General features: G+C 33.3%; 1 protein-coding gene across 1 annotated transcript; it reads left to right on the forward strand.

The window, feature by feature from the left end:
• Positions 1–5: 5 nt before the first annotated feature.
• Positions 6–27,412, forward strand: LOC123656289 (switch-associated protein 70-like). The gene is made up of 10 exons (XM_045591996.1): positions 6–234; positions 18,123–18,311; positions 18,921–19,061; positions 21,719–21,958; positions 22,197–22,426; positions 23,285–23,474; positions 24,131–24,267; positions 24,422–24,558; positions 26,554–26,678; positions 27,148–27,412. Exons 1-10 carry the CDS (start codon positions 142–144, stop codon positions 27,259–27,261), a joined length of 1,596 nt encoding a protein of 531 aa, XP_045447952.1. The 5' UTR covers positions 6–141; the 3' UTR covers positions 27,262–27,412.
• The last annotated feature ends 142 nt before the right edge of the window (positions 27,413–27,554 follow it).

Here is a 27,554-nt window from a genome sequence, read left to right on the forward strand (position 1 = left end):
TTCCACCTCATTCACTTCCCTTGATATCAGCCAGACCGTCCGTCAGTTTGAAAATCAAACACGCGAGTGACAGACGTGTAATGTGTTATTAAAAAAATCGTTTTTTTTTTAATAGTTAGTGAAGTGTCAAATGTAAATAAAATGTCAGCATTGTTAAAAAATGTTACCAATTGCATATGGCATGCGTTCGACTCATTGCAAGTTAACCAAGCGGTCCATAAATCGAAATTAAAGGTTTGTTTTTAACAAGTTTTTTACTTTCTTTTTTTCAAGGGGTTTTTTTATATCATGACCTTATACAATACAACTTCAACTAATAATTATAAAAAAAAATTAATGTCATGCTACACACAAAATATTTTATTACATAATTTATTGCGATTTTTTTGTTTATTTAGGAAAAAATGTAGTAAGTAGGAAATAATAATACAAATCTTTATAACAGACATAAGAAATCTTTTAAGGACATTCTGATGGCCTTAAAAGCAATTACATGATGTCATACTTTTTTTATATTCGTCTGAAAAGTCACAATAATCCACAGTTTAATAAAAACTTATTTGTTTTTACCTAATCATTCAAACTTTATTATATTTTTACTTTTTGAGTATTTTGTTAATCACCCATATTTATAATGTATTCTTCATTTTTTAAAACTAAACGGGATTACAAAAGTGTATGAATTTTTTTTTACGCCATAACTTAAAATCACATACTATAAGCAGATTGTTTAAATAGAGTTCCTTATACCAGTACTAAACATCACTCCAATTCACTCGATATCAGTTACAAGCAATAAATAGCATTATTATGATTAGTACTATATAGGTAATAAGTAAAATAGCATCGTCAGGTAATCACAATATAAGTACGACCGACCATACGACCTCATTTGACACGACCTCTTTCGTTCCTATACCAATAACATACTATAGGAATAGTTAGGATCGCAACATCGTCAAAACTACACCGCAAAAAAACCTTTGCTAAATCTTTAAGGCTTTTAGAAGGATATTATTCTGTTACTTAACTTCGAAATTTTTTTTTTTTTTTTTCATTTCGCACATACAATATTAACATCCATTCGATTCGTCATATTTCGTTATTTTCTGTGCAATTTTTTTGCCTAAATAAATAGGAATCCAATCCTCATACATTGATCCAAATTTACAGTACAAAAAGAGTTTAGGTAAGTATCTAGTATCTACCTACTCATATTACAGTTCAAAAGTTAGCATTTGATTGCCAGCTACAGTTAATTTTTGACATGTCACACATGCAAGCTGAAAACATTATATTGTTCTAATTTAAGTATAATTAACTAAAACAAACATAATGTTAAATTGTAAAATGACTATTTAAAAGTGCCTATAAAGCCTATTTGAATAAAGTGATTTTTGATTTTGATTTGAAAGAATCACAAATTATAACTTGAATATAAAAATAAACAATGCATATATTTAGCCCTTAAAAAGCATTTAATTAAAAGTAATTTAATCAAAGGTTCGATTAATAAAAGGCTACGCAGCTGTTAAACAAATTAAACTTGCCCAGGAAACTATTTATTTGGTCGTCAAAGTAATCAACCACGTCAGATAGTTCAAAACAGCATTGTTTACGTTTGATTCAATTGTTTTAGGAGTGATTCACGATTCTTGCTAACTAGACGTGTTACGTTATGCTATTATATTTGACATGTACTGACCTAATATTTATGTAACACTTAGTTCGTAGTAAATAGTTTGACGAGGAAATTAATTAAAATTTTTACTTGGTTGAAAGTTAAGTTATTACAAAAAATATTTAAAATATAAATGGCATATTTTTAAAATACCCAATATTAATAATAATTCGCTATATCTATGTAAATGAATCCTACCATAAAACCGAGACGTGGAAGCAGACGATAACTAGATCTTAGACTGATTATAGATTGTGGTTCGTCCGACCTTGCCATTGTAAGGTAGCCAGCGCTGTATCTAGGTCCTGAAGACCGAACGAAAAGCTAGAAGCGAGATAATAATAGTAAAAGAATTGTGTGGTTTTATGATACCACGCCATTGCTTTTTTTTTTCTTCTGCAAGTGAAACTTTAGTGAATAAAAATATTTTACGTTTATTCGGCAGGCTCTACAGACGTGACGTAGTCAATACCGTTTGCCCAAAGTCACACTTCGACACAATTATATACGATGTATAAAACTGAAGCATTTAATAAGTGTATAAAAATTTAATAAGTGTAGAAAAATCACAAAATTAATTCGGTCCGGTTGATTCAGTCGGTTTTACTAAAAAACGCAATAAGGATATTGTATTAATAGTCCCATGTGGAACTCTGTTTTACAATTAAAATAAAACATTTTTAGTATCAAATTTATACCCATAACTTAATTTCCTTAACTTATGATAGACAGACACTTTTTGCAGACAAACTTAAACCGCTAACACAGTGATCATTATCAAAATATAAATTCAAATAGATTTTATGATAGAATTCGACAACGCTTGCCAAAATATATATAAAAGCACTTGACATACCGTTGTTGAAGGAACTATGAAGGAACTATCTATATTATAGTAGTTAGTCACTTGTCCTGTTTTTTATTGTATGGTTATACATAATTTAACTGTTATTACATTGTGTAAAATGTAACTATTACACATACACTCTATATAAATGTAGTCTTTGATTGTCTTCATGTAGATCCATTATGTACTGGCAAGAATCTAAATTATACGCTATAACGTATGTTACGATATTCTTCCTTAAAAATTTAATTTATTTTTATAATTAAGTGCTAAAATATAAAAAATAACTAATAAACGCCTCGCATTCAACTGTCCTCACTAGGATTTTAATCCCATACCAGCGATCTAAAAACACCTAACACAAAAGCATAAACGCCTAGATTATAAACAAAGATCTATCTCTATACAAATATTTGTCATCTGCTGAGGCATAATCAGAGATCGCTAGAGAAAATATTGCTATGACTGCAGGACTATTACCTCGCCTAATCAAACACTTACAAGCTTAATACGCCCAACACACAACATAGGATTACCATTCCATTTTTATAATAGGATAGCATAGCAAGCTTAACTTATGTGTTCTATTCTATTACTATGAACTTTTCCTATTAAATTACGATACATATAATTAAGGTAATTAATTCGCATTTCATGGATTTTCGAAAACAAATCTCTTAGATAAAAATACAAAAAAAAAAACATTATAAAAATTTTACTGATAAACAAACCCCGTTAACGGATCACGGATATTTTCTATAAAGACCATAAACGTGGTCGCGTGACAGGTAGCTTTCATACCAAAGAAGGGATTGTCCAGGTTAATACGTGCTCCAATTTACTGAAACAATATAGCGTCAAATAGACTTATTTGTCCGCAACGATACACGTATCATACACGAAATTGATATTTCTTTTTTTCTTCAAAATACTTTCTATACTAGCTTTTTATTTGAATAATATTCTTCTGAAGTATTTTTTTTTTTTCTTATAAAAATTCATCAATTGATCATTTAATCACGTTCAGGTATAGAACGTTGGTAATTTTGAAAACATGTAGAGTTAATTTCAATTGTTTCTGGGACTACCAGAGCGGTTTGTAACAGCTAATAAACAAGTTTTAAGCATTATTACATGACGCGTTGGCGCAACGGTCACAGTCCTGGTTTGTGGCTGGCGTTGCGGGTTCTATCCCCGCACATGACAAACATTTGTTTTGGCCATACAGATGTTTACCATGATCTGGGTGTTTGTATGGTCCTTGTGGGTCGCCCACCGTGTCTCGGGGAGAACGTTAAGCCGTCGGTCCCAGTTGTCATCGTGTACACCTGATAGCGATCGTTACTCATAGTAAGAAATATATCTGCCAACTCGCATCGGAGCAGCGTGGTGGATTAAGCTCTGATCCTTTTCCGACATTCGGAAAGAGGCCAATGCCCAGCAGTGGGATATTACAGGCTGAAGTGTTTCACAACATTACAATTAGCCTCTAAAAACTAACTACTAAAATATCAGTGAATTTGCGAAACTGAAATAATTTCATTTTGTTAGTTTCATTTTATTTTTTATTTTATAACAAATGTACATAATCTTGTTTGTATTTCTGCTCCTTCCACCTTCTTAAGATTTGCGAAAACCAAAAACTTATGCAATTTTTCATACAGATTAAATTTAAGTGCACTTTTTAACCGACTTCCAAAAAAGGAGGAGGTTCTCAATTCGACTGTATTTTTTTTTTTTTTTTTTTTTTATTTTTTTTTTTTTTTTTTTTATGTATGTTACATCAGAACTTTTGATCGTGTGGACCGATTTCGACAAATTTTGTTTTAATCGAAAGGTGGTGTGTGCCAATTGGTCCCATTTAAATTTATTTGAGATCTAACAACTACTTTTCGAGTTATATCTAATAATGCGTTTTTACTTGACGCTTTTTTCGTCGACCTACGTTGTATTATACCGCATAACTTTCTACTGGATGTACCGATTTTGATAATTCTTTTTTTGTTGGAAAGGGGATATTCCTAGTTTGGTACCGTGATAAGGAAACCAGGATCTGATGATGGGATCCTAGAGAAATCGAGGGAAACTCTCGAAAATCCGTAATAACTTTTTACTGGGTGTACCGATTTTGATAATTTTTAATTTAATCGAAAGCTGATGTTTATCATGTGGTCACATATAAATTTTATCGAGACCTAATTAGTACTTTTTGAGTAATCTTTGATAACGCGTAGTTGCTTGACTATTTTATCGTCGATCTACGTTGTATTACTTGTCGATGTAATTGAAGTCGGTTTTTTTTTCGTTTGTGAGCAAACACAATTATTTCCTCTAAAATCATTGATTTCTGCAAGTATAGGGAGTTTCCGCCTTACTGTAACCTTCTCTCTGGCGCCAGACTGACGGACGTCGCGACCGGAAGATACAATACCGTTTACGCCTTTAATGATAACTTAACTCTATTTATGAACTGACTATTTGTAAAAGGAGGTAATGAATTTGCGTATTTTTGCACATTTTTCTCAATATCATCTTTAACAAAGAATAATTTATTTCGCAGAGACTTTATTCTTTCATTGAAACACTAATTTTTATAGCTTAAGTTATTTTTTATGAAGTTTTTTTATTTGTCAGAATCTTATCAAAATCGATTCAACCGTTTCAGAGATAAGCATAAATAATGAAACAAATATAAACTATATTATTTTTTAAAAAGGTTAATATTTACAGATGTAAGTATACTTGTGATTAGATTAATGATTAAAACATGCACAGATAGGTATTCCTCATTTATTGACTGGAGAATAAATGTAAACGCTTTCTTCAGTTTTATTATAATATATTAACTTAAAAATATGTTTAAATTACTATGTGACCTCGCAATATACATACATAGAAACTGTACAGGTTTTTAAAATAATTTAATATAATTATATGATATAAGGCATGAAACGGTACAACTAGTAGGTAGGATTTTTTTACCGACTTCCAAAAAAGGAGGAGATTCTCAATTCGACTGTATTTTTTTTTTTATGTATGTTACATCAGAACTTTTGACCGTGTGGACCGATTTCGACAAATTTTGTTTTAATCGAAAGGTGGTGTGTGCCAATTGGTCCCATTTAAATTTATTTTAGATCTAACAACTACTTTTCGAGTTATATCTAATAATGCGTTTTTACTTGACGCTTTTTTCGTCGACCTACGTTGTATTATACCGCATAACTTTCTACTGGATGTACCGATTTTGATAATTCTTTTTTTGTTGGAAAAGAGATATCCCTAGTTTGGTACCGTGATAAGGAAACCAGGATCTGATGATGGGATCCTAGAGAAATCGAGGGAAACTCTCGAAAATCCGTAATAACTTTTTACTGGGTGTACCGATTTTGATAATTTTTAGTTTAATCGAAAGCTGATGTTTATTATATGGTCACATATAAATTTTATCGAGATCTGATAACTACTTTTTGAGTAATCTTTGATAACGCTTAGTTGCTTAACTATTTTTTCGTCGATCTACGTTGTATTACTTGTCGATGTAATTGAAGTCGGTTTTTTTTTCGTTTGCGAGCAAACACAATTATAGCTCACTAACTATTCCAGGTTAAAAATGTTAAATTCCCACGATCAACAGTAATAATACAAATAAAATTGCGAAAAATTACAAAATAAGAAAATTTCACTACGAAACAAGAATAATAATAATAATTAATTTGAAATCAAAACGAGAAAGTACTAACACAGATCTCGTTGATTAATTAATATGTCAATTACCTTAAAACACTTTACTTATGTATAATCAATAAAGAGAAGTAATTTGTATGTATGTCATTATTATTATACCGGTTTACATATAACACATTCCACACTTTATTTCGTTCATTCTTGTACGGGTGTATTTTATTTTATTTTGTTTGATGTACTTATGTATGTATGTATGGCTGTATATATGTATATCATCACATCAGCCTATCTACTGGACATGGGCCTCCACAAGTTTAAGCCAAAAATGGCGTGATCTCATGTGTTTTGCCCATAGTCACTATGCTGGGCAGGCGGGTTGGTGACCGCAGGGCTGGCTTTATCGCCCTGTATATTTCAAAGCCAGTAGTTGGATGGTTATCTCGCCATCGATCGGCTTTTTAAGTTCCAAGGTGGTAGTGGAACTGTGTTATCCCTTAGTCGCCTCTTACGACACCCACGGGAAGAGAGGGGGTGGCTATATTCTTTAATACCGTAACCACACAGCATATGTATATATGTAGGTTTAAATTTATGTGTATATGTACATTTGTGTGAATATTTGTGGGTGTAAGTAAACGCATTCTATATTTCAAACAGATTTGTTTACTTTTTGACGTGACAACGCCTAATAAATCGATGAACGCCGGCTGCATGCACGAAAAAGGATGACTCATTGTCCCGTTACGCTCATTGTACGCTTGCGCTGCATCTGTCTCTCTTCCACTCGATTGACATATGCGTCCGAAGAGATGTTTAGTTATAAGTTTATAACGTAGTCACGTTAAACTATCGTCCGTAAACCAACTTTACAGACAACCATTTTTTTTTAATTTCTTGACCTATTGTTTTTTTTTTTTTTACTCTCGTTTCTTTATTTATTTTTTTAGTATTATTATTGTATAAACCTACCTCATCGCTGTTTACATCGCTGTGTACAGATTGTGATGATTATTTCGTTGTCTTGTTGTGTTCCCATTCAAATTTTATCAAAATTTACCACTACTTTTTAAGTCATACCTAATACGTCGATATAAATTGAAGTCGGTTTTTTTTCTTAACGAGCAAAAATAATTAGGTATTTTTAAGTCACTTCCAATAAAGTTACTTTAACAACCATTACACATTTTAACATTGAATTCGTCAATAAGCCTGTAATACACACTTATGTAATTTTAATCCATTGCCAACAAACCCACCATAATTAAATACTTAGCAATATATCTGATGAATGTGCGGTTAATGTAATTTTACCTCGTCCCTATTGGAGGTTACACGCAGGTGAGCTTGGTGACGTCACTCGCCCTGGCCTAGTGACCTTTAGGATAATTGTCGGTTTGACAGAATTTTGGTATTTTTGTCTTTTATTGTATGTCTTATCAATTAACTGTTTCCACTTTTTTGATTGATGTTTGCATTAGATATCATGTGGTTAGACTATTGACCGTCATATATTGCTGCAGGACATCGCTATCTTGGACGTCCGGAAGATATATCGTCATGTTATATAATGCTTAAAATTTGTTTATTAGTTGTCGTTTTACAGTAACAACTAAGCTATAAAGCTATCTATTAAAAAATAATATAGAATGTATACATTTTATTTTTTACATAAGTGTGTCGAAGATAAGACATGAATAGACCCGTAGTAGGTGATATCTCATGATTTGAAAGATATGATAAATTTTGTATTAGTCTGTGTTTTTAAATAGAAAAATTAAAATTACATGAATAATATTTGACCACTTACACACACACACTTTTTTCCGAACCTCATTTTTTTTCTCGATACAATTGCCATTGTTTTTAAAGTTCACGAGATTTGAAAGAATGGGAATAAAAAGTGGTGTGATAAAATAATTGTATAAATATCATAAAAGTTGTTTGATTAAAAAAAAGTTAAAAAAAAAATATCTAAGACAATCAACCAAGCAGGGCATCGGCATGACGAAGGAAATTTTAATCATTATCCTACATTTAGGCTGTTGCAGCTCTTTAATTCGCAAAACCATAAAGACATTCGTATTCTTCATATATTGTATAGGTTTTCAATATCATCGACTTTAAATTTAGCATTTACAAAATGTTCCTGCGCATTGCACGTAAATTTTACCGAAACAAAATATTTTTAATAACGCAAAATGTTTACAATAATTTACAATAAAACACATTTTGGTATTTACAAATAAAGCTATTAAAAGACGTTTGCGCAAACGTTTTTACTTCGTTACTTTAATATTGCGTTTGTTCTCAAGGAAAGAAGGCGACTTAAGGTTACATGTGTGAGAACATCATCAAAGCAGAATCTTAAACTGCCTTTCAGATCTCGCTCAAGTTTAAAAAGGACCATGTGACAAGCATTAGCTTTCACATCTATCTAATATATAAAATTCTCGTGTCACAATGTTAGTTAAAATCTCCTCCGAAATGGCTGGACCGATTTTTAGGAAATTTTGTGTGAATATCGGGTAGGTCTGAGAATCGGCCAACATCTATTTTTCATACCCCTAAATTATAAGGAAGAGAGGGGAGATTAAGGGGGTTAGTGACATATGTGGCAAAACAACGTTTGCGGGGTCAGATAGTAATAATATAATAAAAGTATCAATTGGCACACATAGTAAAACATTTTGAAGTTACAACGAAAAATAAAGTCCAGTTGAATTTTGATATCGGTAAAAAACAAATCAACCGGAGTTATTCAATCATTAATCAATCAGTCGGAGCTACAATTTTTTCGAACCGGAGCAAAAACTTGATAGTTTGCTGGTTGCGCCCCTTTTCTTCAGCGATGGAGAAAAACTTTCAAAACTAACAAATGACTAACCTAACCTTACCTAACATTTTTTGTGACCATTTGTGAAAAAATTAATCTATAAAAAAAATAAAAATGGAGTGTCTGTTTGTAATATTAAAATACCCGCAATTTGCTAAATGCTTATGAATGTATACACGGCACACGGTGTCTTTCTGTCTGTCTGTCTGCTTGTTCTGGCTAATCTCTGAAACGACTGGACCGATTTTTATAAGATTTTCACTATTAGATAGCTGATGTAATGAGGAGTAACTTAAGTTACTTTTATATTAGAAATTTATTTATTTTTTAACTGTGCTATTCCATTCTGTTCTATTCTATTCTCTATTCGATTCTACTCGACTCTACTCGATTCGACCCTACTCGAACATACTCGACTCGGTTCTATTCAATTCTCTATTCGATTCTGTATTCAATTTTGTATTCGATTCTCTATTTAATTATATTCGATTATCTAATCTAATAATCGGTCACCAACCGATTGTATACTCGACTCTACTCTACTCGACTCTACTCATAAATAATTTCTCTACATTTTTACGCCATTTTTGGCCGAACATATGGACGCCTATAGATTCTCTATTCGAAAGTCGATTTTCTTTTCAATTTTCTATTCTATTGAAAATCGGCTATATTTTCGATTTTCTATTCAAATCGATTTTATATTCGATTTCGCACTCGATTAAAAATCAATTTCTACTCGATTAAAAATTGATTTTCTATCCAACTTAATAAGTGAGACAAATGGATGGATTGTTAAATTTATGATGAAATTAACTACGATTAAGTTGATCAAGGATAGTTTAAGGAGGAAAGAAGTGTGCTTTTACTAGCCTCTTAAATATTTGTATTGACTGAGTGCGTTTGATATGAAGCGCCAAAGGAGTCCCGAGGCCGAACAATTTCTACGGAGAAGGACTTAGAATAGAAGGAAGTTTTGTGAGATGAATTTTTACGACAAGATTTTCTAGATCTCATAAGTTGCGTTCATAAATTACTTATTTAGTATGTGTTCAAAAACTAACTGGGCGGGCTGCTGGTATGGAAATACAAAAGTTTGTTTTTCAAACATATTATATTAAGATTCGGTTACTTTTTACTTATTCGATATTTTAAAAGCTTGTTTTGAGACAAGAAGGAATCGGTACCCCCATGAAACTGCCGCCCGAGGCAAGTGCCCCGGTTTTACCCACCTTAGATCCGGGGCTGATTAACAAATCAAAAATGAGTTCATACTTCTGAATGCATCCTCAAATTAAATTTTCTCCGCTTCCGGTTGCACACAGACCGTAATTCTCGCTAATTGACCCAATTGTATTCATTATAAATGTTGCTTTAAAAATCAGAACTTTTAGACTGAGAGAGTGTACTCAAAGTGTTAACACTGTATTTACTTATTCATTCGAGATTTAAATGATCTATCTTCAGTTTAATTAGAACCGTATTCGTGTATATATATATTTAGAATTCTGCATTAAGAACTTGATATCATGAATACAGATAAAGACAAATTGAAGCCATGTTTCAAATAAAATTTATTCAATAGTACCCGGCGAACACGTCTGGAACTACTTGCATTATTTATGTAAACATTATACGTTGAGCCTTTACAAGTCAACTGTTTTCCTCCATTAGATATTTACATTCCAAAGTAGTTGAGTATGTTAGCATCCGGTATAATTATTTTAAAAGGCGTTTTAAGCTTGTAAAACAAATTAGGTACATTTTTTTTTTTTTTTATTTAAAGTAAATTGCTTTTATGTGAATCATCGATCAAGAATCATTTTATTTTTTGTCATTTGTATTAATTCTAGTAATGCATTAAATTAAAATAAAATAGGTACATATATTTTTTTTTTATCGAAAGAGTCCTGAAAAATATCAAAATAACTTTTTGATATCAAAAATTTGACATTTAACTATCGCATTATGAAACTTTTGTTTTTCGCTTGCATTTGTTGTGGTTAACAACTTCAGAAAAAAGAGCTTTTTTTGTTTTTTCCTGATTTCGATTTATTTACACTTCGTTTTTCTACAATTATTATTTCACTAGTATTTTTGCTTACACAATTCAAACTTTTTATTGTAATAATCGCTTCACGAAAGGCTCGTTGTTAATTTCCATTTTTGTGACCAATTTGCAAAAACTTTTTACTGAATATAGTATATTTGCGTTAAGGAAATAGTTACACTGTCATTGTCAGTCAAGGCCTTTGACCGTACGCTTCTCTGAAAAGCTTACTTCAACTCGTCGATTTGTTAATATACGCACTGTTCAAATTTGAAGTAACAGCGATGAGTCACTAATTTCTTAACGCGAATAGATTACAGAACCAGTACGCTGATCATAATGAGGTCTACTTTGGAATGTTCTCTACGTTTGTAACTATCAAAAGCCAATGTGAGTTTCACGTTACTCAGTTCAATGAAAAATGTGACTGACAGTTTTATACCTACGAGTATCCAGTCTTTCTAAGAACTCAGGAATTTATATGAAAAAAAAAACTTAATCCCTATGTTATTTATATGCAACAGCCGATCGAAAAAGCTACATTTTTTTTTAAATAATTACACTTAATTAATACATATATATTGATATATACTTTTTTTGCACTGAAAAAAATTTCAGAAAATGAATTGTAGGGTTAATGGCAAAGGTTGACTTATCCCTAGGAGAGATCTCTTCCAGTCAACTAATGGTCATGAAAGAGAATATCAGGGGAAACAGTGCAAGAAATAAGATAATACGTGGATAAATACATACATAGATATGTAACTACGTAGTTACGTACATATTCACACGGTGACCAAAAGAATTTTTTTTTTTTCTATAACATACAACAAGACACTAGCCTACTTAGATCAGAAAAAATATTATAAACTAGTATAATTTAACTTTATAAAGTAACAATAATAACTCCATACAAGTTGATCATAATAGATATAATTGCAGAGTAACCATTTAACCTAATAAGGTAAGGTTAACATATTTGAATCTATGAATACTCGCGGTGTTTTTAATATTTAATTTATTTTTCGTGCTAGTACGAGTAATAATACGTTTTATAAAATAAACAAAAACATTACACATAAACGTTAACATGCATTCGCACAAGTTAGCTGACTCCATGTTTTTTTTTTTTTTGACGACGCGTTGGTGCAACCGTCACAGTACTGGTTTGTGGCTGTTGCAGGTTCGATCCCTGCATATGACAAACATTTGTATTGGCCATACAGGTGTTTGCCGTAGACTGAGTGTTTGTGCAGTCCTTGTGGGTCTCCCCACCGTGCCTCGAAGAGCACGTTAAGCCGTCGGTCCCAGTTGTCATCGTGTACACCTGATAGCGATTGTTACTCATAGTAAGGAATATAATCCGCCAACCCGTATTGGAGCAGGTCGTGGTCGATTAAGCTCTGATCTTTCTCCCTACATAAGGAAAGAGGCAAGCTACTACTTCTTCTTCTTCTTCTTCTACTACTACTTCTTCTACTACTACTTCTACTACTACTTCTTCTTCTTCTTCTTCTTCTTCTTCTACTACTACTACTACTACTACTACTCCTACTTCTTCTTCTTCTTCTTCTTCTTCTACTACTACTACTACTTCTTCTACTACTACTACTACTCCTACTTCTTCTTCTTCTTCTCCTTCTTCTCCTACTACTACTTTTTCTACTACTACTTCTTCTAATACTACTACTTCTTCTACTACTACTACTTCTTCTACTACTACTACTTCTTCTAATACTACTTCTTCTACTACTTCTTCTTCTTCTACTACTACTTCTTCTACTACTACTTCTTCTACTACTTTTTCTACTACTTCTTCTATTACTACTTCTTCTTCTTCTTCTACTTCTTCTTCTTCTTCTTTTTCTTCCTTGAATATCTGTCCAATTGTTATCTACTCAAGAGTAGCCACCTTCGTCCATAGAGTGCCCACGTGCACTGTGTGTGCTCTATATCTGGCTGACGCAGCAACCTCGGACTGAGCTTCCTCAAATGCGGACCCAAGTTCCATGGTCCGTGTAGGGTTAGTAGGCCCAGATATTTCATCTGGGTCTGAACCGGCACCTCCATGCCCTGATCGACGATCCGCGCACCACGGGGAGGGACAACAAGTGCACCGTGCCAAGCCAGAGCCAAGACTGCCTTAGGCGCGGTGGCCGGTGGCTCTGGACGTTTTATACACCTCAGAATTACTCGAGTAATAGAATGAGTGAGGGTAGGTGAGTATCGAACGATGTGCTAAGTGGTGTAATCGGTGCATCTGTTGTTTATAAATCTTTTTGTAATTACCTACGATAGCACAGGTGCCGATATACTATATACAAATCTTTTTCTATTTATACTATTTAGTATAGTTTAGTATTACTAATTTTTTAAATACTACATAAGTTAATGGTCCTGATGATAAGTGGTTATCATAGCCTATGAAAGCTTGCAACTTGAGGTAATTGTACTTGAGGTAAATTTATTACTTTTCTTCATCTACAGATATACAAAACTCTGGAACACAAACTCATCAAACCAAACAGTACCGAGACCGGTTATACTCAAAGTATTCGAACATTTACAAGAATTAGTTATTATTACTATATAAAAATAAATAAAATTGCAGTGTCTGTTTGTAATATTAAAATAACCACTTTTAACTAAATTCATATGTAATTAATAAAATAGCATTTTTTATAATTTTTGTCTGTCTGTCTCTCTGTTTGTTCCGACTAATCTCTGAAACGGCTGGACCGATTTTAATGGGACTTCCACTGGCAGACAGTTGATGTAATAAGGAGTAACTTAGGCTACTTTTACTGTATAAATTTATTTATTTTATAACCCTGCGAACTGAACTTCCACGAAATTCCACGCGAACGAAGTCGCGGGCACAGCTAGTAGACACATAAATTTTAAAAGTGAATATCATAATTCATTTTAAAGTGAACTGTGTCTAGATAGCCAGTGTAAACACAGCATCATTATCGTATGAATCACAAGTACGATGGAGTCATGCTGCAGTTTGATTTAACAGCGTATATATAATTGAACAATAAAACAACTTAAAAAAGACATTCAGAATTTATTGCTATTAGGAAAAAAAAACCAACAAACAACTGTCGATAAACAAATAACTTTAAAATATAAATTTGTACAAATATTTTTTAGTATACTACAATTTATATATTACTCAAAAGAGTTCAATGGCCATCTGTCAGTCACAAGTTACGTATTTTTGTAAAAACTTTCCACATTATTTGCTACTAGCTGACCCGGCGAACTTCGTATCGCCTAACACAAACTTTATCGTATGGTATTAAAGTTCAAATTGACTTTTAAGTATTATCACAAATCTTTTGTATGGGAGTATAGAAAAGTGTTGTTTTTAGACTTTTTCAGGAAATTTAAATTTTTTTTTTTAGAATTTTTCTCTCCGTAAGAACCATCTTCGTACTTCAAGGAATATTTTAAAAAAAGAATTAGCGAAATCGGTCCAACCGTTCTCGAGTTTTGCGCTTAGCAACACATTCAGCGACTCATTTTTATATTATAGATATTATTTTTAAATAAAATACAGTTATTAAATATAACTTGTCCTTATTTATAGCAGTTTCGTGTCAATAAATAACAAGAACTAACTTGGTTGTCGTAACACGATACACGCGAAAGATGTGCATCCTACTCCTTATTATTATTTAAGTACGTGTTTCATCTTTCATCACAAGCGATAAAGTAGCTTAAGAAAAATATTAAGTGAGATAAAACCAACATAGCACTCTATTAAGTTTGTACACTGTATTTGCCTTTTTTAAAGTTTGCTACAAAGTATTATATAAATAATAGTGTGTTGTTCGCAAAAAATAAAACCGATTTCAATTTACATCAACAAGTAATACAACTAACTCATTATTAAGAATAACTCATAAAGTACTCGTCAAGATACGATATCACGATCAAATATTAACGGGAACCACATGAAAAGCAACAGATTTCGATTAAAAAAAGAGTCATCAAATTCAGTACATACAGTAAAAAATTATTAATACACATAAGAAATTATTTGTTGTCAATTCTATTGTATTTTTTTTTGTGTGTTACATTGCAAACGCAATTTGGATTATTTTTTTGTCAATTGAAAAAATCATGGTGATTTTGCCGGTCCCCTTTCGTGAGCCACCCGGGGCTTTGGGCCCTCGGTATCTCCCACGCCACTAATTCAGAAATATTATATTTATTTGTACTTCCTCTTTATTATATTCTTTTGTACTCCCTCTCTTCCCGTGGGTGTCGTAAGAGGCGACTAAGGGATAACAAGGTTCCACAACCACCTTGGAACTTAAGAAGCCGACCGATGGCGGGATAACCATCCAACTGCTGGCTTTGAAATACACAGGCCGAAGAGGGGCAGCAGCGTCTTCGGTGCGACAAAGCCAGTACTGCGGTCACCAACCCGCCTGCCCAGCGTGGTGACTATGGGCAAAACACATGAGTTCACGTTATTTTTGGCGTAAACTTATGGAGGCCTATGTCCAGCAGTGGACTGTATAGGCTGTAATGATGATATTTATTTGTATAGATTTTCTTATACATATATAAAATTCTCGTATCACAATGTTAATTACCATACTCTTCCGAAACGGCTGGACCGATTTTTATGAAATTTTGGGTGCATATCGGGTAGGTCAGAGAATCGGTCAACGTCTATTTTTTATATCCCTAAGTTATAAGGGGGGGATTAGGGGGGTTAATAACATATATGGCAAAACAACGTTTGCGGGTCAGCTAGTAAACATATAAAAGCCATTAATAACATTGGTATGTCATGTAAAAGTTTATGTCAATATTTGTAAGGAGCGGTAATCAATAATTCGTTCATTAGCATAACAGCTCAGTTGTATTCGTTTATTAGTGGGAAGGCACTTTTAACGTTTTTTTAATATTCATTATTATGTAAGTGTAGTGTACTTTTCGTTAGTGTTTAAAAATAAATAAATAAAAAGCAATATTTTTGATTGATTGATTGATTAAACCAATTAATCAATCAAAACGATATATTAAGTAGAATACTTTTTTCATTTTACTACAAATTGATTTTTTATTATGTTCTCGCTGTACAACCTGCTAGGTTTTTTTTTGGTCGTACCAACTCAGAAATCTTTGTGGGTTCATACACAACTGGTTGCTGTAGATGCATTTCATGACATGATCAAATGCCTAGTGATTCTATACAAGTTAACATTATTTTTTGACCTACTTAAAAAAAGAAGGAAGTTACTCAATTCGACCGTACATACATATATTTTTTTTATGTATGTTCGCGGATAACTTTGTCGTTTATGAACTGATTTTGATGATTTTATTTTCTGTTGGAAAGGAGATATCCCACTAGGGTAGTAACCATGATAAGGAGACCAGAATCTGATGATAGCATCCCAAAGGGGATCAAGGGGAACCTTCAAAAATCGTAGTGACAACTAGTGCGTTTGTTATTTATTTTTTATTTTTTTGTCTCCCTACGTTGTATTAGGTACTTGTTGATGTAATTGAAGCCGGTTTTTTTCGTTTGCCAGCTTACACAATTATTATATATTATAAAGATTAGGTACTGTACTGATTGTTTCCAAAAAAGTGTGTGTGTGTGTGTGTATGTGTGTAAGCTCTGAAACGTGACTGAAGTTAACTCCCGTGATTGTTAATATATAAATTTCTTTTTTCAAGAGATTTTGTGCTGTAAAATTTCACTCGCTCTCTTTCTTAAGTTTTACGATCAATGTCACTACTATATTCCAAAAATAAAAAATAACCACCCAACATAAATTAAAAAAACTCACTCACTCACTTCAGCCTATCGCAGTCCACTACTGGAAATATGCCTCCCCAAGTTTGCACCAAAAATGACGTGATGTGTTTTGCCCATAATCGCCGCGCTAGGCAGGCGGGTTGGTGACCGCAGGGCTGGCTTAAAATAACCACTACGTGTTATTTCATTTTAAAACATATCTTTTGTTGACCCATATTATATCTTTCAATAGTGGCGTACCACCTTAGTCGAAAACGCTTCTGGCTTACGACTCATTAGCTTAAATGACTTGTTGCCTTTTGTTTGTGCTGTCATTGAAAGCCGTACACGCGTATGAACAGTGAACTGCTCACTGACTCACATCTAGTTCAAGGAGTGATTGACTAATGAGACGAAAATTTTAATGAGTTTTCTGTCTACGTTTGGCATTTTGACTACATTTATTTTACGAAATGTAGGTGTAGTTTAATAATCTAAAATGAATATAAGTAATGCATACTTACAAATGAGTTTTTCGTGTGTGTTTTAAACTTTTGCTATTCACCGTCTAAAATCAAGAAGCAGGTCTGAAATTCGGTACGTTTTTTTTTTACGTTTGACCGCACACAACGTTTTACAGAGTAATCTAATACTGATTATTCTTTTTATATTGAATAGCTAATACATAAAAACTTGCTCCAAAATTGAAATTTTATACTTAGCTTCCGTGGATCAAAGTTCGGATCTTAAAACCGTCATTGTTGTGAAAAAAACGTAAAAAAAGTCCAATAGTCAGTTAAAATTTAAGAGGTAGACATATTTTAGCAACATGAATAGTGTTTGCTTACAAACGAAAAAATAGCTGACTTCAATTACATTGATGATAACACTGTAGGTAGACTAAAAAATAGTCAAGTAAATACTCAAAGAGTAGTGATAAAGATTACTTAAAGAGTACTAATCAGATCTCGATTAAATTCAAATGAAAGCACATGACAAACATCAGCTTTTGATTAAAAAAAGTATTATTAAAATCGGTACACCCATTAATAAGTTATGAGGTAATACATAAAAAAAATACAGAACATTTCGGTTAAAAAGGTAAAAAAAAAATTCTTTACGCTACACAGAAAATCAATTGTCGGCACTTTTTAAACCTAAAGTGTGTGGTATAATTCAGTATTATGAGGTCCTTGATATCGTGATCTGCTACAACTTGGCTGATTTCGTATTAACAATAACTATATTCTTTCACAGGTGTTAACAGCAAATATCGGCACATTACTAGACCTGTACGGCGTGGAAAAGGGCCTGGATCACTACCGGTCGTCCCAGGAGTTGACCTTCGACGAGTTCCGCTATTACCTACAGCACGAAGTGTTTAGCTCCCTCCCTAAGACCTTGAACCTGCCTGTCGCTAGAGAATTTGAAAAGAAGATTAGTGAAGTACGTTAGATCTTTAAAAAATAATACAAAGAACACACAGAAGATACTTCTTCTGTGCGTTCTGTAATAATATTAAACATTTCCTAAGCCATTCCATTTTTTTTGTGCATTAATAAGTAGGTTCATCGATAGTTACGGTAGTTGGTGATCCAATCTGTTTCCAATATTTATTTAGAACAAAATAACATCTTTGGCCTTCGTGTCTACTAAGCGTCTTGCTAAATTGCTCCGCCACTTACTATTACGCTGCAACGATTGGACTTCATGAATATGTATAAATGTTCTAATGTTCTGTAGCCGTATAGTGTAAATAAATACAAAACCCCAACCCGCATTGGAACAGCGTTGTTGATTAAGCTCTGATCCTTCTCCTACACGAGGAAAGAGGCCTATATGCCCAGCAGTGGGATATTACAGGCTGAAGCAGAAATACAAAAAGGAGCGTTCATATACAAGTTTTAAAGTTTTGGTTTATGATTTCTACAACTGAGGGATCAAATATTTAATAGATTATTTTTTCATCTTGGAAAATGTGTCTATAGGATGAAAGTGTATTTAAAAGGTATGGAGACGTATGACGGATACATAATTTATCTTCCATATTTTTAGGTATGTTGGTTTGTTTGCAAGAAAAATTTGCTGACGCGAGACAAACCAATCTTCAGCGATGACTCTGTATTCAAGTTGTTCAGGATTTTTTGTCTGCTGGCTGATCTGGTGCAGGATGCCGACGACTCCAGTCATTATATCGTAAGTAATATCTTGAAACTGCATAGCTTTCGTTATCGGCGAGCAATGCTATTGACAAAAGTTTCAGCCTATTGTCTTCAGACCCTTCTAACTCCTTAAACCTTGCGTTACATGTTTCTAAAATGTAAATTAAAATTAATAATAAATGAATTAAAACTCCATTATAATTAACAAGTATGTATAGTACCAATGTATGGTCGGTAAAATGCCCCTGTGCTGTCGACAATCTTATTTAATTTATATTATTATCTTTGAAGGAGAAGGAAAACCAGTTGGCCATGGATAACCAATTAAAAATTGTATAACCTTAAACGCTTAATGCTTAATGGCTTGTCAAATTTGCAATAGAATTTATTTTCAATGGCATAAAACAGCGACAATGAGGCTTTTTGTAATTTATACATTCATATACGATAAAGGTAATGTTTAATTAATATTAAAACATTTAAATTTAAAAACGCTTGACGTGTTTCTTTATTCATTTGAATAACTTATTGTATTCACGAGTGGCCTACATGTGTGAGCCATATGAGAAGTTATGAGACATCTTCAACCGAGTCAATAACCTAATTTATTTTCTATTTTTATTTATAATTGTTATGGTTAATGGAAAATCTATCAATTTGATTATTTTTATAATTATAGCTTTCGCAAAATTTTCGTAAAAAGCGTAAAGCTGATATGCTAAATAACAACTTACTTATTACTATTTATTGAAACGAAGTTCCTTATGGCAGGCTTAACATTTGCCTGGGCGACCGAACTAAAAAAAAGTGAGACTAAAACCGTAAGAAAAATATATAACAGTAAACTTTTTTTTTAATTATTTATGTAATTTTATACTGTCGACAAAAATAAATAGACACGTTTTTTATTTCACTTAATAGTTTGAATTGTTATTATTATTATTATTTTGTTTGATTTATTTTATTTTAAGGTATTTGTTACTTTCTAAAATACTAAATTTCCTAAATACTTTTATGTACTTAATTAAAAACCAATCAACAAAAAAAAAGAAGAACTAGAAAATATATATAAAATTCAACATTTCTTTTTAATTGTGTTGCTTCTATACTAACCGAAGGAACTTCGTTCCTACCTGGTGTCCCATGACACCACATAATTTTAAACACATATAAGGAACTTTAACAATTTCTTTTTAACCGACTTCCAAAAACGGAGGAGGTTCTCAATTCGACTGTATATTTTTTTTTTCTTTTTATGTATGTTACATCAGAACTTTTAAGCGGGTAGACCGATTTCGACAAATTTTATTGTATTCGAAAGGTGGTGTGTGCCAAGTGGTCCCATTTAAATTTATTTGAGATCTAACAACTACTTTTCGAGTTATATCTAATAATGCGTTTTTACTTGACGCTTTTTTCATCGAACTACGTTGTATTATACCGCATAACTTTCTACTGGATGTACCGATTTTGATAATTCTTTTTTTGTTGGAAAGGGGATATTTCTAGTTTGATACCATGATAAGAAAATCAGGATCTGATGATAAGATCCCAGAGAAATCGAGGGAAACTCTCGTAAATCCGCAATAACTTTTTACTGGGTGTACCGATTTTGATAATTTTTAATTTAATTGAAAGCTGATATTTATCATGTGGTCACATATAAATTTTATCGAGATCTGATAACTACTTTTTGAGTAATCCTTGATAACGCGTAGTTTCTTGACTATTTTTTCGTCGATCTACGTTGTATTACTTGTCGATGTCATTGAAGTCGGTTTTTTTTTCGTTTGTGAGCAAACACAATTATAAAAAAATCATGATATACCTTTTTAAAATCCTTGTATTGTGCCCTTCAATTTGATACCCATATTGTAGTATTCGAGAAAAAATATTTTTTTTTCATTAACTACAATGGCTTCGCGCAACCGCCATGTTTGATTTTTTTTAATGTCACCTATCTAAGAACACTTAGGCAGCTAAGACGAACCTAACGATACCTCAATTATGTAAATCCGCTCAGTGGTTCTGGAAATATGAGGTAGTAAAGAATATTACATACAAACATACATACATACAAGATACGCGCGAAAAACATAACCCTTCCTTGGCAGTCGGGTAATAAAAAGATGTACGTACATATGAAACCAGCTGGCCAGTCAAACTTTGTATCGCTACTATTATTTTTCGTGGGTATACCTACCGATTTTAATTTTTTTATTTTTTATTTAATTTGATTGTTTTTTTAACAGACTTCGAAAAAGAAGAAGGTTACTCAATTCGGTCGTATATATATGTATGTTAGGGGCTAACTTCGTTGTTTATGAACCGATTTTGATAACTCTTTTTTTTTTTGTTGGAAAGGAATATCTCAAGTGTGATACCATGATAAGGAAACCAGCATCTGATGATGGAATCCCAGAAAAATCGAAGGAAACCCTCGTAAATCGTAGTGATGCGTTTTTTAACTATTATTTTTTTCGTCTACTTACGTTGTACTACTTGTCGATGTAATTGGAGTCGGTTTTTTTTTCGTTTGCAAGCAAACACAATTGTTTTATTTTAATTGCGATTTCATTTTATTTTGTCATTATTATTTTTTTTTACATTAAATCGTTTTTATTCAGAAAAAAACTGAAATATAGAATCCGTTTCTCCCTACTCTTTAAATAGACTTAGTTGCGTTTCCAGGTCGTACTACAACCCTCAGAAGCAGGTATAATCGCTGAGCAACTTGTCCACTGCCTTGGTCTACGATGGGACGCAGCCGACTGGGAAGCCCTTGGATCTTCTATAGGGCACTTTAAATGGGCTGCATTTTTAGCCGTACTAGAAGCGAAGTACTGCTGTGACCAGCAACTACACTCAGAAGCCTTATTAGAAGCGGTAGCTGAAATATATGATGTATTCATTGAAGATATTATAAAAAAGGTAATATTTGAAAATTTAATTAACATTTTTAGTAATAAAAGGAATCAATCTCAAGGGTAGAGCGTAGTAGTTATTAGTTTTTCCGCTTAAGTATTGAAACTATGGTTCTTAGTACCTACATATTTTGGTCAGGATTTGTTTGAGTTATACTCATTTAAACATCTGAGGTATACTAACTAAAACCATAAGTTGATAAAATATGAATTATATGTTGAAATCACTTTGTAAATTGTTTTAGGGCTATCTTTTCAAACGCGGCTACCTCCTACCTACCATGCGAGAATACTGGTGCGTCCTTCAGCCCTGCGCCCTCACATACTACAAAAGTTCCTCTCAAAAAGAACAGTGTGGAAGGATCGCCATAGACGAATATTGTTCCGTAGAGGCATCGGTTGGGGATGGAAAAATACAACGGTTTCAGCTCGTCACTCCCGAGAGAACCTTCGAGTTTGGGACTCAGGACCACAAGTAAGCTAATTATTTTTATTATAATATATCTAGTTCAAAAAATTCACTTAATGTTACTCCTACTGAATATTACTTTAATAGTTGCCCCATGCCCACGTCGTTGGGCGTAACTTTTGTTCCATTCAGGGGTGCCGTGTGCTGTGTTAAATTTCATCTTCCTTATTTCTCCAATTGATTTTTATGACGGTTGTAGCTCTGGCTGTTGCGCTGGCGGTCGTGGGTTCGATCCCCCTCACGGCAAACATTTGCATCGGTCATGCAGATGTTTAACGTCGTTTGGGCGTTTTTGCTTGTGTATTGTGTTTTTCCAGACCCCCGATACAAGAGAAATCCCTACTGGGGGTCGTTAAGTGTGAAGTGTTTATTTATTTATTATTTCTTTATAATATATTACTCTTAATAATGGCTCATAAATCACTTACGCTTCAGCCTGTAATATCCCACTACTGGGCATAGGCCTCTTTCCCCATGTAGAAGAAGGATCAGAGCTTAATCCACCACGCTGCTCCAATGCGGGTTGGCGGATATATTCCCTACTATTAGTAACGATCGCTATCAGGTGTATATGATAACAACCGGGACCGACGGCTTAACGTGCTCTCCGAGGCACGGTGGGGAGACCTACAAGGACTGCACAAACACCCAGACCACGGCAAACACCTGTATGACCAATACAAATGTTTGTCATGTGTGGGGATCGAACCCGCAACCGCCAGCGCAACAGGTACAATCCATGGCTGTGACCATTGCGCCAACGCGGCGTCATAAATCACTTACCAAATTATAATAACATTTTGACTCAAAATTCCTGCAATGATCCGCACATTGGTTGATACTGTACATGACGTTTAATGTCAGGAGTCGCCTACAATGGCTCTCGGCATTACGCCAAGCAGCAGCAGTCTCTAGTGGTGCCGACGGCTACCAACGCCGCGCACGCGCGGGCAGGCGGGGGGCGGGCGCGAGGCGTGAGCAGGAGGTGAAGGAAGCGCGCGCGCGGCTGCAGCTGGAAGTGCGGGCGAGACTGGCGGCCGAGGCGCAGGCTCAGGTATGGCCACACACGAAATGTTCGGTGAACGATTCAGACTGTAACATCCCACTGCTGGGCTCTCTTCCCTATGTAGGAAAAGGTTTGGTGCTTAATGCACGCTGCTCCAATGCGGGTTTGGCGGATATATTTCGTACTATGAGTAACGATCGCTAACAGGTGTAACATCATAACAATCGGAACCGACGGCCTAATGTGCTGACCGGCAATAAAAATTTGTATATACACAAATATCCACTCCGAGCGAGAATCGAATCGTTTGGTAAAATAATGGCTCGATTTGTATATGTTTTAGTATTCCGCCGGCAAATGTAGGTATTTTCGCTTTTTGCTTATGTACTTTGAACTATAAAACCATCCGTGAACAAATTGGCCCCAATCTGTATATTGTAGGCAACCTTTCAGTAGGCTTAGATTGACTTTTAGGACTACCATTATTAAATATATTCTACCATTTACAAAAAAAGATCGTAATTTAGAAAAATAATGAGATATATCACTGAGACATATAGCATTTGCACCATTGTGGCAACGATTGAAACAAACAAATGCTGTAATGCTAAATCTCTACATATTTAAAAATGTCATTATTAAGGTCTGCTAGTTAAACTATTCTAGTAGGGTCAATTAATCATTGCGTGTATTATATTGTGCAGGAGTTAGCAGAATTAGCACAACAAGATAACAAAAAATTAGAAGAATTAAAGAATGCCCAAGCGGAACTAGAAAGACTTCTACAGGAGGAAACACAAGCGAAAAGAGATGAAGAAATTGTTAGAGCATTACAAGCAAGGTAATATAATATTTTTTTATTAATAGTCTTCTTATGTAAATGCGAAAAATTTTAAATGTACTACGGTTAATTAATAAATAAACCGAAAATTTTTAAAGCACACAATTCTCCTAAGTTCATTATTTTCTCTAAACTCTAAATTTTTTTTTTTCAGAGTATTAGCAGAAGAATGGGAAAGGCGAGAAGAATTAGAAAGACTGCAGGAAGAACAGAATAAAATGCTAGAAGAAGAAAGACTGAAACGAAAACAATTCGAAATGCTTCAAGCAGAAAAAGAGGCGCAATATAGAGGTTAATTTTTTACTACTGTCGACAGTAATATATGCTTTTCATTCTTTATCTTCTAACTAGCTGTGCCGAATATTACGCCCTCGATCATTTGAGGGAAAAAACGTACTGAAGTATTTTCAAACCGTAACTGATGGGAGACACACCGGCGCGCAGCACGACGCTTCGTTGTTTCATTTGGTTTTGCACTATCTCCTACATTATGCGTCCAAATTAAATGCTATAAAAGACAGTTTATCTTCATAAAATTGCCTTAGTGATGAAGTATTTTTCATTTAGAAGGATTTATACGCCTGGCTAATATAATAATGCAATAAATTCACCTGTTCGATTTTAACCGACGTCAAAAAAGGAGGAGGTTACTCAATTCGACCGTATATATGTATATATATTTTTTATGACTATGATTTGACTAGCCCGTTGGCGCAGTTTGTAGTGGCCCTGCTTTCTGCTCCGAGGGTTGTGGGTTCGATTCCCACCCCGAGTCTGGGTGTAATATAAATATTTAGTTATGTATTTTTATATATGTATTATTTATAAGTATGTTTATCGAAAAAAAAATATGTAGCTATATACCAGTCTGCTGTTACCTATAACACAAGCATTAAGTTGCTTACTTTAGGAACAGACGACCGTGTGTGTAATGTGTAAATATTTATTTATTATTATTATTTTATGTATGTTCGGGGATAACTTCGTCGTTTATAAACCGATTTTGATAATTCTTTTTTGTTGGAAAGGAGATATCCCAAGTGTGGTATCATGATAAGGAAACCAGGATCTGATGATGGGGTCCCAGAAAAATCGAGGGAAACCCTCGAAAATCCTTAATAACTTTTTACTGGGTGTACCGATTTTGATGATTTTTAATTTAATCGAAAGGCGATGCTTATCATCTGGTCACATTTAACTTTCATTGAGATCTGATTACAACTTTTGGAGTAATCTTTGATAATGCGTATTTACTTGACTATTTTTTGTCTACCTACGTTGTACTTGTCGATATAATTAAAGTCGGTTTTTTTTTTCGTTTTCCAGCAAACACAATTATTATTTGTGATCGATTAATTCGTTGCGGAGCGTTATTTTAAAACTTATTAACTATCTTATAAGATTTTCAATACAAATGATGTAAAGAACAACTTTTCTCGAAAAGAAATACTTATGATGTGAATAACGTATTTATTTGTATAAAATAAATTTGTGTCTGTAAAACTACCTTCTCAAATAGTGAATAATTGTAGAACAAACTTGATTACCATAAAAAGGTGATAATGAGTTAACCTTAAAATGTAAACATACGCAGTCACAGACTTTGTTAGAACTTTTAATGGCGATCGATTTCGTCATACATAATTTTTGAGTACTTTTAAATTTGAGTAGCGCACGCAACGGAATCTCTCAAAAATAATTTTTTTTTGTTTCGTTTTCGTAGCATTTCTTATGAATGCTCAGCTCCTATTAGTTGTAGCGTGATGATAGCCATCCTCGGTAAATGAACTATCCAACACAAAAAGAATTTTTCAATTTGAACCAGTAGTTCCTGAGATAAGCACGTTTAAACAAACCAACAAACAAGCCAATGGACTCACCAACTTATAATATTAGAGGGTATAGATAAGTCAATATTTGTTTATAATTTCCTTATCTTACCTGTTTACTTTTTGGAACTATTCATATTATATTTTTACTTAATTTAAGAACATCATATATCTATCTACTTCTTAATAAAATCATTGAGAAATTTTTGTCCAGTTACAGAAAATTTAAGTTAATGTTTGTATGAAATGTGTTCAAGTATATCTATAAATGTTATAAAAAAAATATTGTTTATTAGTTTGTTTGTTTGCTAAAATTCCAAACGAATTTTAAAAATTCTTTTACCGCTAGAAAGTAACCTAGTTGTAACTGTCTTGACGTTATAACTTACCGCATCAGTAACAAATATATAACATAGTACAATTAGGCACAAATAATACCTTTATACATCTCTTACAGAAGCAGAACGTCGCCTCAAGGAGCTGGAGCAAGAGAAACAGAAGTTAGACGCTGAATTAAAAGCAGCTCAGAACAAGATCTCCCAAACTGAACACAACGCACACGCACTCCACGTCCAGTTACGAGTAAATAAAAATAAAAATTGCAACTTAGAATGAAATAGAGCTGCTTAACCCATTCGCACACACACAAAACAAAAACACATGAGTTCACTCCATTTTCGGTGCGAACTTGTGGAGGCCTATGTCCAGTTGTGGACTGTATTAGGCTGAGCTGATGAACCCATTCGCACACTGTTATGAGTTTTCTTTGCTAGGTTCTTACAAAGTTGATAACAGATTTTTTGTTGGTATTCGATTTTATTTACAAACTACTAATCTTATTTATATATATTGAATATCTGCCATTATACTTCACTCTAAATATTTGATTAAAATGTAGCAACTATTACTCAGTTATTTAACAACAGTATCAATGGGTTCGTTCAAATAAATTGCATAATTTTAGATAATAGAATTGTCATTCTCTATTTTTCAATTATTTAAACTCTCTAGCACCAGCTTAGTATAATTTGAAATTTCTATATTATTTCAGGATCTAAACCCAGTGCTACGTAACGGCGAACGTGCCAGGCGTGCAATATCATTTGTACCCACAACGAAAAGTTCCTCGGACACTCTAATCGACCTCCGAGCTCTTAGACACTAAGACACAAGGACATAGAGAAATTAACCATATCCAAAACATCAAGGTGTCTTCCGACAGATATAGACTCGCCAGAACTGATATAAGGGCAGACATTTATAATAAATAAAATTTTAAAAATTTGATGTAACCAGTTATATACGTTATAGCTGAATCGCTTGTTTGCTTAAATGAATTTAATTTATTATATTAAGCAAAATTTTTACTTCAAAAATTACAAAAAATAATCTCAATTCTTTCTGCAGCATTAAAATTATATTTCAAAATTTTCTGTTTTGGATTTTCACAGTTTATAA

Source organism: Melitaea cinxia, chromosome 9, assembly GCF_905220565.1.
Source record: "Melitaea cinxia chromosome 9, ilMelCinx1.1, whole genome shotgun sequence".
Classification (NCBI taxonomy): domain Eukaryota; kingdom Metazoa; phylum Arthropoda; class Insecta; order Lepidoptera; family Nymphalidae; genus Melitaea; species Melitaea cinxia.